Source organism: Stegodyphus dumicola, chromosome 5, assembly GCF_044657685.1.
Source record: "Stegodyphus dumicola isolate Sdum_Otavi_A_Nest chromosome 5, ASM4465768v1".
NCBI lineage: Eukaryota > Metazoa > Arthropoda > Arachnida > Araneae > Eresidae > Stegodyphus > Stegodyphus dumicola.
In genome coordinates this window covers 103,438,536-103,455,894 of record NC_140772.1, presented here as the reverse complement: position 1 = coordinate 103,455,894, position 17,359 = coordinate 103,438,536, and the positions used below count along the sequence as shown (strand labels likewise).

Genomic DNA, 17,359 nt, shown 5'->3' with positions numbered 1-17,359 from the left:
TTAACTTGCAGGATTTGCAAGTTTTGTTCCGGCTGTCTGAGTTAGTTGCTATAGAGCGCTGAAAGTAGGAGAATACATGAGTGAGACCTAAGTCAGGATTGCAGATGTTGAGAGGGCTTGACTACCTTGTCACGTGAGATGTGAAGAAGTCGTTAATACGTTGCGAGATTTCAGGTTAGAAATGCTGAAGAAAACATTAAATGTACAAATTTGCAGAAATAATTACATAAAAGGGAAATTTTTCTAGTAATCATCAGAGTAACAACATATAGAATAAACCAAATTTCATCACATAATACAGTCTAGCAGTCCTGTAAGTTGAAATTCTGAGTCCATGATAACGTGATGGGGGTGGTGTAAACAGAATCATGGTTTCATTATAACAGTCGAAGATGTTTCAGGAAAGCAATAATTTTAGTAAGAGTTACAAAATAACAAAATAAATGCAGAACAAATGTTAACACAAAATACATATATTACAAATTCAAAATGTCTATCCCAGAGTATACTTAGAATAAGTCACATATAACGTGAGCGGAATCAGGCATTCTAATTCGCTTAGCGTAAACTTGTCCAAAACTGATGAAAAGAGTAAAATAATTAAATAATGGGTTGCAATAGCGAAAAATCACTATTTTTCTCACGTTCTTCAATATGATAAATATAAGGAATACCAGAAATTTCAGTTCTAAAAAATGCAGAAAGTCCTACAACAAGGCTGAACATAGAGCTCAAGTTCTTAGGTCACGTGGGAGGTCACTCCCCCAGGCGCTGACTTTTAAAAGTGCGTCTTGAATATTGAAGAAAAGCGGTATTCTGGAGTAAAGTAAAAGAAAATAAGAGTAAAATCACTATGTACAGATCAAAATTTCCACTAGCTTGGTATCAGGTGGGGAAATTTTCGTTTCCACTGAGTATGTAGGCTGCGAAAGGTCGAAAAAATCGATCATCGGTGAGAACTTCATAATCAAACATGTTGAAATGATTCATAAAGTTACATTCCTGCGCATTTTTGAAGAATTTATCGTTAAGTTTCCGCAGATGTACCGCGATGGTATCAATTTTGAGGTCCTCATGGAGGGTCTTGTTGCGGACATAATAGTGTGCGTTCGTGATAATACGCAGGAGTTTATTTTGAACGATTTGGAGTTTGTTTACATCTGAGTCTTTGGCTGCCGCCCAGGCAGGAGATGCATAAGTCAAAATAGGTCTAATTGTGGAGAGATAAACAAGTCTTTTCTTTCCCAAATCCATTCTAGAGTATTTACCGAGTATAGGAAGCAAACACTTGATAATTTGTAGTGCAGTGGTTCGAACATTGTTGATATGGTCAGTCCAAGTAAGACGATCATTAGGAGTGACTCCGAGATATTTGGCACTTTTCACTATAGGAACTCTTTCATTAAAGAGGAGAAGGTGATTCTTCAGTTGCTTATTTCTTTTCCTTCTGCGAATGATCAATATTTGAGATTTTTGAGCATTAATCTTCACTTTCCAATTCGCGCACCATGACTCTATACTTGGAATGAAGGCTTGTAGTTTCTTAATAGCGAAGTTAATGTTCGCAGACTTAACTGCCAGGGCAGTATCATCTGCGTAACATGCAAGGATAGAGTCGTTACTGTTGGGTTTAGGGAAGTCTGCAGCATAAAATAAATAGAGTACAGGGCCTAAACAAGGCCCTTGAGGTAGTCCACTTTGCATATTACGTTCTGAGGAGTAAGCTCCTTTCACGTACACTTTAAAAGTCCTGTCCGAGATGAATGAGAGGATGATCAGAAGAATTTCTCTTTCAAAATTAAGGTTGATTAGTTTTGCAATGAGTCCTTCATGCCAGACGCGGTCGAAAGCTTTCGCTACGTCTAGCATGAGGATAACAACATTCAATTTGTTATGTAAAGCAGCTCCAGAATACTCCGTAATACGAAGAAGTTATTTTGCGTTCGAGAGCTTTTCTCTAAAGCCAAACTGCTCCGGCGGAAGAAGTTGAAGATAATTTTTCATTCGGCTGAGAATAATTCTTTCAAATATTTTACTTAATACAGGCAGTAAACTAATGGGCCTGTATCCGTCAGCTTGTGAGTGGTTTTTTCCAGGTTTTGGTATTACGATGACCTTAGCAGTTTTCCATAATTTGGGGAAGTATGAGGATGTAAGGCAAGCATTAAAAATACTTGCTATTATTCCAATAGTTTTTGTGGGAAGGCATTTCATAGCTTTATTTGTGATGCCATCTATTCCCGGTGCTTTCCTGGGATGAAGTTTCTTGATAATTTCTTTAATCTCAGCTGGGTTGGTGAATTTAATTAAGTTTCTAGCAGTGGGGAAATATAACCAGTCTTTGACATGTGTCAATGTGCTATGTTCAAAGTCCTTATTATTTGGCCATTCATTGGGTGTAAATTGTTCCTCTAGGTAGGTCGCAAACACATTTGCTTTATCCTGATGAGTATCTGCGAGAGCTCCATTATGGGTAAGAGGGCGATTTGTAGTATAGTGAGATTTAAGATTCTTAATTAATGTCCATAATGACCCATCTCTAGTGTCAATACTAATTAATTTCTCGCGCCATAATTCTTCTCTATAATTTTTTATGTCTTTCTGAATTTCTTTATTAAGTTTATTGATTTCGCGTTTCATTCGTGGGTCCCAGGTCACGTGATAGGATTTTATCATTCTGTTGCGTAGTCTAATCTTGATGCGAATATAATTAGGGAGTCGAAGGCTATTATCTTTAAGTGGTTTAGTGTCACTTGCTTCAGCAATAGCACTTTTAATATTTTCAGTAAGTGCAGAAACCGCATTTTCAATTCCTTGCACTGTATTAAGGTTATAGAGAGGAATAATGCGATCACTCATAAGATTTTCAAAAAGAGACCAGTCAGTAGTTGTGTTAAGAGTACGAGCTTCAGTTCTATTAATTCCCAGATAAGCGATAACGGGCAGGTGGTCAGATGAAAGTTCTTGAAGTACTTCAGTAGTAATAGGAATAGTATTGGTAGACAAAGCGATGTCTAATATATCAGAGTACTCGAGTCTATCTGGACGATAAGTATAATCATTCGGTGCATGAATTACAATAGGATTATTATGTAATTATATAATATTTTGCCATTTGCATTGGATCGTCGACAGTTCCAGGCAGTATTCTTTGCATTTAAGTCCCCTGCAAGGACGGTCGGGATATCACTTGGCAAAAAAGCATTTAATAAGTTATCACTAAGCCTGTTATTAGACGGGTTGTATAGAGCAGTGAAATAAATATTTTTAAAAACTGGTAGCGTCACACAAACTGTAACTAGTTCACAGTTAAAGTCTCTGCTTTCCTTAATTAAACATGATTGTAACGTGCGTGTAACGTATATACAAACACTTCCACCACGATGACTAATTCTATCACACCTGTAAAGTAAATAATTTGCAATCCTGAGACGGTGACACTGTTGCGCATGCGTTTCGGTAATCACAGCAATATCAATATCATGATACTGTAGAAAATTATGAAGTTCATATAAAGGTTCTGGAGGCCACTGGCATTCCAGATGACGAAACGGATGGGATACACTGTTCTGGTAGTTTTATCCATGTTGCTGGGTTTTGTCAGGAAGTGAAGCTTTATCAGTAGTTAATTGCTTAAAGATTTGAGTTATTCCAGATTCCTGAATGATGGAAACGATGGCCCGTAAGTCACAAAGCACTTTTTTAGCTTCCATGAGAGATTCAGGGGCTAATCCAGAGCTTAAGGCTTCAGCGTATGATTTGTTTGTGATGACTCGATCTGTGAAGGGTTTCGGTTGAGAGAAAGTTTTCGTCTTAGGAAATCTTTCACATCCTCTGTAGTTTGCTGTGTGTCCTTCCATAAGGCAATTCGCACACTTTGGAGGAGTAGTTTTATATTTTTTGCATGTGAAAGATTCATGCTCCTCACCGCAGCGAACATAGCGCGGGGCGTGATGACAATTACTTTGAGAGTGGTGGAATCCTTGACAGCGAAAACACTGTAAGGGCCCAGCTCTTCCTTTATAACCTTCGACTTTGATTTTCATTCCAAGCACAAAATGTTGATGGAAGATGGCATTGCTCTTTTCCTCTCTTTTTAAAGTCACAAGGAACAGTGGTAAATTTATTATTTCTCCGTCACGGCGACGCTTCATTTGGTTGACTCTGATAACACTATATCCTTTTTCTCTGATTTCTTCCTCTATATCTTCCGATTTCATATAAGATGGGAGGCTTCTGATGACTGCTTTTACATATCTGGTCTCCGGCAGCTCGTAACAATGATAAAACACACCTGTATCTTTGAGTACTTTAATTATTTGGCGGTAGATGGTAGGATTGTGAGCATGTATTTTAATTCCTCCGCTAATAAGTTGTCCGTAGTAATCTCTGATAGTGGAGAGGTTATATCCGATTAATAAGGCTTTGAGTTGCATGAAATTTTTCCTTTGGTCTTTAATTATTATCGGCGGTGTTCTTTTAAAAGGTGCTACATCCAGATTGGCTGCGTCTTGAGCTGGAGTTTCGTTAGGGACCATTTCCATATTTTCGGAAGTTTCATTTGCAGTCGTCTCCGGAGGCGGTATTCTCGACGAATCAGAACTATCCGAGGAGTTGGTTTTCCGGACGGGCTTTCTTAGACGTATGGTGGTGTCTTCTCTGGGTCCTGTATCAGAATCACTGCTATCCTCGTCTAGGGCTTTATATTTTTTGGAGCCTTCCTCATCAGAACGGGCTGGGCTGTTGGCTCTCCGAGCGTTAGGTTTGATCTGACAAAGAGTCGGAAATTCATCATCAAATATTTTAGCAGCAGGGATATTAGGCTTCGGTGCAGCGTCGGTTCTTTTCTGGGTGATCTCATTTTCTATGAAAAGTTTTAGTCTTTGAAAAAATAGGAGATCCCTGGCATCTTGTTCACTAAGAGGACCATCTGCTTCCTCTATGCACTGCAGATTCGTAATTTCAGCGCTAATGAAATCAATCATACGTTCCATGATGAAACGATGAGCAAAACAGTCAGGTGAAATCAGAGTTTTGACGCTGAACCTCTAATGAAGTAATACACAATAGTGTTTTTATAAATTTATAGTCCTTGTCAAACAAAACAATTCAAAACTTGGCTAAATATCCCAATCTAACTCAACGAACTCGGTAATATTGTTTACGGATTTGGTATTTAAATAGCTAATGTTACTAGAATTATAAATTAAATGGTTTTATTCCCCATGCAGTGCAGCGCGTGACGAATATTAAGAGAAAGCTAATCCGTAAAATTAAAAATACAAGGGCAGGTGCATTAATAAATATCTCTTTTTGAATTTTAAAAATTACTAGAACAATCTCGTGCGTGATTTAAAAAGCTTAAAAAAAGGAGGAAAACCTGTCAATTCAGTTGTTGTTTTATTACTTTTGTTTAGGAAACTGCTGTTGATTACTATAGCGAATTCGCTGTGAAATTGGATTAGCTTTCTCTATGTTTCCCTGTTTTGAATTAACGTTTTTAATAGTTTAAAAGGTAACTACTGTGAGATATTCGGATATTGTAAGAATATCTGTGGAAATTTAAGCATTTTGTTTTATTTGTTGTGATAATAATAAATCTTATTCATTTTTTATAGGACTTGTGCATTTAATTCATAATGAACCCATACGGACGCAACAATTTTTGGTGTCAGGAGTGAGATTTGAAAGCCAATAACAGGAGCGATGGAAGAACAATTAAGGCAGTTGATATCAGCCTTTGCCTCGTTTAAAGAAGAAATGAAGCAAGAGATGAAATCCTGTCAGGAAAAGATTGGATAATCCGTTAAAAGAGAGATGAAAGCCGTGCAAGCGATTCAAGAAGAAATAGAAAAGGAAATTACTTGCATAATTGAAAACAAATTCGAGGTTATGAAAGGCAGAATAGATGCGATTGAAAATAAAGGTGGAAAAATTGAAGAAAAAATTTCTTCTGTGAAAGAGCAAATAGAAGACAGAGTTTCGGCCGTGGAACAACAGATAGGTTACAGAGTTTCTTCTGTCAAAGAAGAAATCGAAGGAAGAGTTTGTTCCGTTCAACAACAAATTGATGACAGAGTTTCTGCAGTTGCCAAAGAAGTGGATACTTTAAAGAAATTCGTAGCAACGGCAGGGAGCAATTTGGATGGTTTTAAATTTTTACCTATGCTTGCTCATCCCTCACTGAAGATATCCACATATGATGGGAAGACATACTGGCAAGTGTATAAGACGCAATTTTCAATAGTAGTGGAAGTGAATGGATGGGATTCCCAAGCTAAGGCCTGTTATCTCGCGGCTTCTCTGAGAGCAGACCCAGCGGATATTCTGAAGACTTCCCGAAAACCAGGGATTAGATTTCGAAGCTCTATCCAGAGCGTTGGAGCTGCGCTTCGGAGAGAAATGTTTAAAAGACTACAACAGGCTTCAGTTAAAATCTCGTCAACAGAAGCCCACCGAAACACTCCAGGAGCTCGCCACGGATGATTAAAGGCTGTCCCATCTCGCCTTTTCGGAGTGCCCGACAGAAACAAAGGAAACGCTGTCCCTGAAATACTTCATCGACGGCATCCGGGATCCTGAAATACAGGAAACTCTACGAATGGCAGAGGTTAAAGATTTGAAAGGAGTAGTGTACGCCATGAAATTCGAGGTAACCCAGCAAGCAACTCGTAGAGACCGCCACTCAGGCAGAGCTGCTCGAGTCCAAAAGCCAGAGGATCAAATGGCTGCCCGTCTAGATGATTTAATCCGACAACTCAATGCCTTGAGACAGAATATTAGTGACAAGATATCGACCTTAAAATTTTGGAGCTGAAGGACTCTCCTAGCAAGCAGCAGGGAAACTAATTAGAGACCATCTCCCGGACCGGAGGTTGCCAGATAATGAAAAGCCCCAGTTTAAATCGCTTCAGATTTCTACTGTGAGAGGCGGCCAGTAATGGACTTTTCATAATAGGACATATTAATGGAGTTCCCTGCAATATGATGATAGATACAGGAGCCAACGTGGATAGTATTTGTTTATAAAGCATAATTTTAAGTTTTAATATTTTGGCAACATTCATATTAAATTGTAAAACGAATGAGTTAAAAATGTATCTGGAAGAGAGAGAGTTTTCATTATTATGGTTTGGTAGAATGTGGTAAGATTTCTTATGTCTGTGATGTAGCCGTTCTTCAATATACACTAATGCCGACTAGCTTTAAAAGGATTTATTAACAGAGCACACAGGATCAGTTACAAACAAAAGAAATATACATAAAAATGAAACATATACCAAATGGAACATCAAACATTAGAATAACAGAGACATAGTAAACTATCATCATGGCGGCTGGAGGTCGACTGACGTTTTTCCACTTCGCCACTAGATGGCGTTTCAATAAAATAGTTCGGTTACAGTTACAGTTTCATGGCGTTGAATAAAATAGTTTAATTACACTTAAATAGTTCTGTTACATCCTCCCCCTCTGAACTTCGTAGACGTCTCGGCAAGAAGTCAGGAACAGACATTTGTCTACTTTGTGCAGCGGGCGGAGAATCAGATGAATGGGCTCCAATTTGACGAGCAGTAGATTTAGCGTCACCAGCATCTTGTGCAATAGGTGCAGATTCGGGTGGTATTACACATTTTGGGCGTCCTCTTTTCTTTAAGGGAACCACTGGAGTTACACGAGCTGAGTTCTGAAACTTATTTCGATCTTGATATGGTTTCAAGGCTGAAACATGATACTTGCCGAGAATTTTGTCTGGTTCTTGAGGATCGGCAATATCATAAGTAGTTGGAGATCTTGTAGTCACTATCACATAAGGATCATCTCTCTTCGGCATGAATTTAGCAGTTTTCTTCAGTGGACCTTTGCTGATTGGGTGGAAGGTGACCCAAACTTTATCTCCAGGAACGAATTTCGGTGTTTCTCTTCGTTTTTTGTCAGCATATCGTTTCTGCTTATCTTGATGCATTTCGACTCTTTCTCGTCCCTGTTGTACATTTCTTGCAAAACGTTTCAAATATGGAGTAATTTCGGGAACAAAATTATCGTTCTTAATTACGGCTTTTATATAATGCTTTACATCATCTAAGGTTCGTAACTCTCGTGCAAATTGAAGAAAAGCAGCAGAATGTCCAGTTGAATCACATTTGGCTGTATTCAAAGCAAACCTTTTTAATAGCAGTTTATGCTTCCATGACTGATGGTCGTTACCAACAAGTATTGCTAAACGTGCTTTCAGATCTCTATTCTTCCTTTCAACTGGGTTAGATTGTGGGTGATAGACAGGAGTAAGACTTTGATCAATGTTCAAGATATAGCATAGTTGTTGCATAACAGCACTAGTAAACTGGGTACCGTTATGCCCTCATAAATTCAACTTGTATCAAGAAAATAACATATAATAAATTGCTCAAAAATTGTTTACTACTTAACAAAACATACATAAATGTCTTACCATAAGCTTTTATATTTAAGCTGAATTCTTCGAAATCTTAATCTTTAAAAAATATAAAGCTAATTAAGCAACACACACTTAGTAACTCTTTTACTTTAATTAAATAGTTATTCAATTTTATTCATAATTATTTTCTTTCGCTTCAAGAAATATTTTCAAGATATGCATTCATTAAAGGAAAACAATCGTATTTTCTTAAAATATTATACTATAATCATTTTCTCAAAATGTTCGTCGAAAGATAAATCAACAAGTACAATATTTTATTTTATGTAGAATAAAGCATTTAATGAGGAACAACAGCACTCAAAGGAAATAAAAATAATAAAAGATTTGACGTAAACACATCATAAATCATCACTAGTCTAAACATTCCGCGGGGGAAAAACATCTGCTGCTGTAAGTCAGAATCGAAACTAATATATTCTAATGAACAACCTCCATTAATATATTCAAACTTTAACATCAAAACATGTATTCAGTGAAACCATATTATCCATTAATTAATTTAATATTCGCATTAACATTTTAAAATAACAAATTGCAGATCAAGAAATAACCTTTGGTTAATAGAAAGCCGTTTGCTTTCGATTAATACTCTTATGTAGTATCAATAAATGAGATTTCAGTCAGGAATTTACATTTGCTTTAAGAAGCAGCTTATAATAAATAATCACTTTAAAAGAACTTTAAACTTATATTAAACGATAATGTAAACGAAACTTATCTTTTCCGTTGAAAGTGTCCAGTTGATGATTCGATGTGCTAGCAGCACGGCATGACAATTTTAATTCTAGAATTGGTTTCCAGAATTTTTGACCAGTAGTCCACACCTGAAAAAAAAACTAAGCCGATCTCCAGCAACTAAAAGTTAAATTCGGGAGTAAAGGCTTGTTAAAGCCAAACAGAAATTCTAAACATTTTGTTGCGCCATTTTGGATTCAAATTTAGTTGGGCGCCAATGTGATGTAGCCGTTCCTCAATAGACACTAATGCCGGCTAGCTTTAAAAGGATTTATTAATAGAGCACACAGGAACGGCTACAAACAAAAGAAATATACATAAAAATGAAACAAATACCAAATGGAACATCAAACATTAGAATAACATAGACATAGTAAACTATCATCATGGCGGCTGGAGGTCGACTGACGTTTTTCCACTTCGCCACTAGATGGCGATTCAATAAAATAGTTCGGTTACATTTCATGAGTTCATGGCGTTGAATAAAATAGTTTAATTACACTTAAATAGTTTGTTACATGTCTGATTTTCTTTAATAAAGTTTTCTTTTTGTATATTGCCATAATGTATTTTTGTTAGAAGTGGATGATTCTTTTGAGAATGTTATATATATGCCAATCTTAAAAACCAACATATGGTAGCAGAGCGTGGTTGCCCTCTCTGTTAATAAACTTTCAGATACAGTCAAAAATCGTTAATCTGGACTCGTCGGCACTTTGGTGATTCCGGATTATCGATTTTTCCGGATTATAGATCATCAGTTTAAATCTCGTAAAATGGCATGCAGAAATTCTAAAATTAAAAATATGAAAGCATAATTTATGAAATAAAGAACAATTATGATCTAAAGGGTAACAAAATTTACAAAAAAAGCTTAATATTTAGTTGTTTACTTTATTAAACATTTCTTTCAATGTAAGTTGTTAAGTTGCTTCGTTTTATGTGATAATACTTTCTCTTTAATTCTATAAACAGGCATAATTTCTTGTTCAATTACAAAGTTCCGCTGTTCAAGTCCCGTAATTGCTGTGCCGAGAATACCGACTAACTTGTCAATCGAAATTTTTTCGTTTTCACTAACCTCTCTGTCACCTTCTTCATGTCTTTATCCATTTTTTGCAGCAATTCCACTTTTTGCTTGATGGACATCGAAACATACTTCCGTTTTGTAGATCCTTTGGGAGCTCCAGCATCGGAAGTCTATTTGACATAATCGAAAGTTCAAGTTTACTTTTATAAAATTGCTCTTACAGTCTGAAAAAAGTAATAAGCCGGATCCAGTTCGAAGATTAAGGAACAACGCAATCATCAACATTAACTGAAATAGATAATTAGATAATTTTAGCTTATACCGTCCGTTATACATTAAACGCGTACGCTAAAACGTATTCTGCACTTGCGCACATGCATATGCGCAGTCGTAAAGGTCTTACGCTGGCGCGTAAACGCCTATGCGCATGTGTCAACGCGGCACATGCGCAGAAAGTTTTTAGCGTTGAGGTCCGGTTTATAGATCATTCCGGATTATGGGTGTCCGAATTAACGACTTTTGACTGTAGAACATTGATGTTGTTTAGGCTTAACAAAATCGCCAATTTGTCTAAGAGATAAATTAGACTTGTATTATAATTAGTGAATATAAATTAGAAAATATGGCATATAATATGATAAATCTGAGTCACACAGAAAAATTAAGTGACGCTAATTATCTTATTTGGGCCAATAGAATTAAAAGTGAATTAAGAAGTTTAAAACTATGGAGAAGTGTGATAGAAGCTGATGAACCACCAAAACCATATAAAAAGGATGATGTTAATTTCGAAAATGAAATAAAAACCTGGGAAATATGGGATGATAATAACGCGATAGCAAGAAATATAATGAATCAAACTATGACAGCTTCACAAGCGTTAAAATATGCGAATGAAAAGAACGCAAAGAAGTTATGGGAGGAAATCAAAAATGAAATAGCGGCAAGAACAGAAGATACTCAAATCGAATGTAGAATAGAATTAGCTAAACTGAAAATGAGTCAAAATGAATCAGTAGATGATTATATGAATAGAGCTGTAATTCTGAAAAGTAAAAGTATTCAAGTTGGAGATGAAATAAGAGATAAAGAATTAATTTACTTCATACTAGAAGGACTTAAAAAGGAATTTGAATTTGATGTTAAAATTATTAAAACCAATAAAGAGAAAGATCTAGCTTCAATTAGACAAGCTTCTTTTAAAGAAACAGAAGGGGAAAATAAACAAAGAGGAAAAGAAATAGAAGTAAGTTCTAATGCAAAAGAAAACTGGATAAAATCGAAATATGAAAGAAGATGCTTTAATTTTGAAAAATAAGGACATTTAATAAAAGAATGTCGAAATAATAATAATAATAGTATAAAGTGCTTTTGCTGTGAAAATTCGGCCACAAATCAACTGAATGTAAATTGAAAACTAAACAAGAACACCGACAGCAGAGAAATGTAACAAATAAAACTTATAGAATGTCAAGCAAGGAAAGAGAATATGAATCAGCTACATGCTCATTTGAAGTATCTAAGAAAATAGAAAGCTCATATCTTAATCAAGATAGAAATGATGGAAAGAATAAAATAAATAAACAAGAGAATAGAAAAATTAAATGGATTATTGATTCAGGAGCCACATCTCACATGGCAACTAATAAAGAAATATTTACTCATTTTAAAGATGAAGAGCGACAAACAATGACGGCTGAAAAAGGGGCCATGATCAAATCAGTTGGTATTGGTAACATTAATATGCAAACTGATAGAAATAAGAACATCTTGAGAGTAGAAAATGTTCTGCAAGTACCGAATTTAAGTGAAAATCTGCTGTCAGTATCAAAAGTTGTAGATCATGATTTAAAAGTAATTTTTACCAAGAATAAAGCAGAAGTGATCAATAAACAGGGAAACATTCTATATATAGCTAACAGAAATGAAAATAAATTTGAAGTTGAAGGAAATATTGTTGAAGAAGCTAAAATTAGTTATGTTAATGATGTACTACGGCATCAGAGACTAGGTCACATAAATTATCAAAGGCTGATAGAAATGAAAAAACACTCATCGGTCATTGGATTAGAAAATGTAAAAATTTCTGAAAACAATTGTGTAGCTTGTACATTAGGTAAAATAACACGAACATCTTATAAAAGTGTGAAATTTAAGCAATCTGAAGATATTTTAGAATTATGGCACATAGATTTAGTTGGACCAATTGAGAAATCAATAGATGGAAACTGTTATTTTTTAACAGTGGTAGATGATTACAATAATTTCATATTTGTTATAACAATTGAGAAGAAGAGTGAAACTTCAGAAGCTCTACTCAAACTTATCATTCAAGAAGAAAGACAAACAGGAAAGAAACTAAAAAGAATTCATAGTGATAATGGTAGTGAGTTTTTATCTAAAAATATAAAAGAGTTTTTTGAAAAAATGGGAATTAAGCATGAACTTACAACTCCTTATACTCCGGGAAGTAATGAAAAAGCTGAACGTTTTAATCGTACTATAATTGAATCTGCTACAACTATGTTAATTGATGCAGAATTACCGATAAAATTCTGGTCTGAAAGCGTTAAAGTAGCTGTACATGTGAACAACAGGAGTCACAAAAATGATAAAAGGTTTACACTATATGAACTATGTAAAGGACGCAAGCCTAACATTACTTATCTTAAAAGATTTGGATGTGAAGCATATGTTCATATAAGACGAGAAAAACGTAGAAAGATGGATCTAAAAGCTAAAAAAGGAATTATGATAGGCTATAGCATGAAGAGAAAAGCATACAAAATTTATATCAAGGAACAAACTAATGGAAATGTAAATAATTCAGAAATAACTGACAGATACTATAGAGAAGATAATACAAGAGATGAAGAAGCTGAGAAAATTTTGCCATCCAACAGTGATGATGAACACGATGATAACAATTCATTGGAAAAGCCAACCGAGTATCCACAAATAAATGAAGACTCTGGAAATTATAGTCATGGAAATTCTGTACAGAAAAGACCAGCACGAACTATGAAGCCCCCAGAAAAGAGATTATGTAGTATACAATACAAATGAAAGATTACCTAAGACGTATCATGAAGCTATAGAATCTGCTAAAAGTGAATTCTGTCTACATGCAATGACAGAAGAATTCAGTTCAATGGAGGCTAATGAAGTCTGGGAATTAGTTGAAAGACCCATCGATAAGAAAGTTATTAAAAACCGCTGGATAATCTCAAAAAGGAATGAAAAGGGTAATTTAGAAACAATTTTACAAAGCAAGACTAGTAGCAACCGGATTTAATCAAAGAAAAGGAATTGTTATGAAGATGGATTTAGCCCAGTAATGAGACTTGCAACCTTTAGAACATTACTATCGATTGCTGTTTACAAAAACTACAAAATAAGATTTTTCGATGTAAAATCTGCATATTTAAATGAATACTTGGATAAACCAATTTACCTAGAACAACCACCTGGCATTATATCAGATCCGAACAAAGTATATCTTGTAAACAAAAGTATATATGGATTACCACAATCAGGAAAATGCTGGTATGATGAATTATGTAAAGTTCTTAAAGAAAAGAATTTAGCTAGACTAAAGTCAGATCCGTGTGTTTATATTTATAAAGATAAGATCAAATATTTTATCATAGCAGTATATGTGGATGACTTAATGGTGATTGGAAATTCGAATTCTGAAATAAATGACATCGTCTCTCAACTATCTAAATCGTTCACATTATGAAAAGTCACTAAAACGCAAAAATTTTTAGGAATAGACATCCGGCAAGAATCTGGAAAACTTATACTCAGTGAAGAAAACTATAATCTTAAACTAAAATCTTAAAAAACTTTGAAATGAATGAATGTAAACCTATCAAGACTCCAGGAATATTGGGTAAAAATTCTGATGACACAGCATCTTCGCCACCTGTGTCGAAGACAAAATATCAAGAAGCATTAGGTTCATTGATGTACTTAGCAACAGGCACAAGGCCAGACTTAGCTTTTGCAGTAAGTAATTTGTCAAGATATAATCAAGATCCTAGAGAGAAACACTGGAAAGCTGTAAAGAGGATATTTAGATATATTAAAGGAACACAAAATGCTTGTTTAGTGTATACTTCAGACAATGGGAAATTAAATGCTACATCAGATGCAAGTTGGTGTACCACTGAAGATGGAAAATCATTTGGAAGTTATTTCATTAAATTAGGTAAAAATTTCATAAATTGATAGTGCAACAAACAAAGAATAGTTGCTCTATCTACAATGGAAGCTGAACTTTTAGCATTCTGTGAATGTGCATGTGAAGTTAAATGGTACATCTTTTTACTTGAAGAATTAGGTCAAGATGATCTAATTGACAAACCAATAGAAATTAAAACAGACTGTCAAGCATTAATAGATTGGATTAAAAAACCAAAACAAAGTAGCAGTTCAAGGCACATTAATAGAAAATATTTCTTTGTTAAGTATGAATATGAAATAAATCAAATCATTCCTCAGTTTGTGTGTTCACAAAATCAAGAAGCGGATATTTTAACAAAGTATCTACCTAGGGTGATTAAAAGATGGACTATTAAAATATGGACATGACTGACTGATTAAAATTATATCTTTAAATAAAAACAAGGGGGAATTTATAGTATTTGTTTATAAAGCATAATTTTAAGTTTTAATATTTTGGCAACATTGATATTAAATTGTAAAAAGAATGAGTTAAAAATGTATCTGGAAGAGAGAGAGTTTTCATTATTATGGTTTGGTAGAATGTGGTAAGATTTCTTATGTCTGATTTTCTTTAATAAAGTTTTCTTTTTGTATATTGCCATAATGTATTTTTGTTAGAAGTGGATGATTATTTTGAGAATGTTATATATATGCCAATCTTAAAAACCAACAAACGTTACCATCCTCCGAAAAGATTTGGCTCAACAACTAGGAAGTAAACTTATCTGGACGCTGCGTTACCCTCCAGACTGTGTCCTGTGAGAAGATCGACATCGACAGGAAAGTAAACGTTAACATTACGTTTGGAAGTGCCGCTTACCATGAAACAGCATATGTGGTAGATATTACAGATCCTTGCATACTCGGATTGGACCTTTTAAGAAAGTACAATTTTTTCTTGGACTTCTGCCATTGAGGACATAGCGTTATTTGGAATTAATGATGAAGGAGTTAAATCTGTCCATAAAATCATAGCACAAGACAATATCACAATGCCGGCAAGAACAAATATTTTACTTCCTGGATCCATAGCCGAAAACAGAAATTTCCGCTACGGCATAATAGAATATTCCAAGAACTGTAATAGCCCGAAAGGAGTATACTAGTAGCCTCAGCGCTCGTCGACCTGTCGAGGATCGTTATACAGGTGAGAATTGTTGAGAATGTTACTGGCGAGAGTGTAACTGAGAAGGTGAGAGTTATCAAGAAAGGTGAAGTGATTGCAGCATGCACTCCAGTAAACAGTGTTGAAAGAAAGAATAACACCCCAGAATCCGTGCCTTCAGAGAGCTTTACATGGAAATAATTGCAGAATGCACAATTAAACGATGAAGAGAGAAATGCTGCCGATCGTGTCATTAAAGATCTTCAATATGTTTTCTCCTGCTCGTCTTCTGACGTGGGTCGAACCAGTTTGACGCGAAATAGAATCGATACCGGTGATCATCTACCAATCAAGCAACATCCGAGACGTCTACTCATTGCTAAACAGTAAGAGGTACGAACATTTTTCAAGGATATGAAAGTAGGCGATATCATCGAGCCTTCAGCAAGTCCATGGGCATCTCCCATCGTCCTTGTCAGAAAAAAGACGGCTGAACAAGATTTTGCGGTGACTATAGCCGGTTGAAATGAGGTTACCAAGAAAGACAGTTACCCTCCTCTTAGAATTGTAGACTTTCTGGAGGCAAGTTGTTCTCAACACTTGATTTAAAGAGTGGGTATTGGCAGGTATAACTACATCCTGATGACCGAAAAACGACGGCATTTACTACTGGACAAGGGCTTTGGCAGTTCAGGGTGATGCCGTTTGGACTCTGCAATGCGCCGGCTACATTCGAACGCCTAATGGAGACTGTTTTGAAAGGTCTTTCCTGTGAGGCCTGTCTGATATCCCTGGATGATATCATCATCGTCGGAAATACTTTTGAAGAACATCTAGAAAATCTTAGAAAGGCGCTTCAGAAACTCAAAGAAGCCAATTTAAAGTTGATTCCCGCTAAATGCAAATTATTCAGACAGGAAGTGACTTACCTCGGACATGTCATCTCTGCAGAAGGTGTGTGCACGGATCCCTAAAAGGTGCCAGCCATTAAATACTGGAAACGTCCCAAAAATGTCCATCAGCTGAGAAGCTTCCTAGGGCTTTGCAACTACTATAGGAGATTCGTGAAGGACTTTTCTTCCATCGCAAGACCCCTTCACAAGTTGACAGAGAGCAAGCAAAAGTTCTTGTGGACAAAAGAATGGGAGGATGCATTTAACAAGTTAAAGGAAGCTTTAATATCTGCTCCAGTTATGACGTATCCTCAGCTGGACAGACCATTTATTCTCGACACGGACGCGAGCAATGAAAGTGTCGGTGCTGTTTTGTCCTAAGAAATAGATGGCCAACAACGTGTAGTTGATTACTGGAGCAAGTGCCTGTCTAAACCAGAGAGGAATTACTGTGTCACTAGAAAAGTGTTGCGTGCCATAGTCAAAGCCGTAGAATATTTCCATCATTATCTACACGGCAGAAAATTCCTGCTCCGCACAGATCATGTATCATTGGCCTGACTTTTAAATTTCAAGAATCCTGAGGGTCAAATAGCCAGGTTGATACAGAGACTCCAGGAATATGACATCACTATCCGTCATCGGAAGGGATCATCACATGGAAACGCCGACGTTTTGTCTAGAAGACCTTGCCCAGAAAGCTGCCGATATTGTTCCAGGGTCGAAGCGAAATACGAGCTGCTGAGTCCGGCCGCACGACAAATTACGACATCAACATCGACTGATCGAGACCCTAGAGTCACAAAAAAGTCAGAAAAGACCAGCTGGAAGAGGAAGATGTTAAACCTATAATTGAATTGATGGAGCCTTCAAGTAGAAAATCTTCAAACAGAAAACCTATCTGG

The 17,359-nt window shown here is 35.9% G+C and overlaps 1 protein-coding gene across 1 annotated transcript; it reads left to right on the top strand.

Moving 5' to 3' along the window:
- The first annotated feature begins 14,081 nt into the window (after positions 1–14,081).
- On the top strand, positions 14,082–14,459 carry LOC146997184 (uncharacterized). The gene has a single exon (XM_085817828.1). It carries the CDS (start codon positions 14,082–14,084, stop codon positions 14,457–14,459), a length of 378 nt encoding a protein of 125 aa, XP_085673954.1.
- The last annotated feature ends 2,900 nt before the right edge of the window (positions 14,460–17,359 follow it).

What these genes read in the sequence shown, in the direction of transcription:
- LOC146997184 (XM_085817828.1), top strand. Translation starts at nt 14,082, where the DNA reads ATGAATGAATGTAAACCTATCAAGACTCCAGGAATATTGGGTAAAAAT.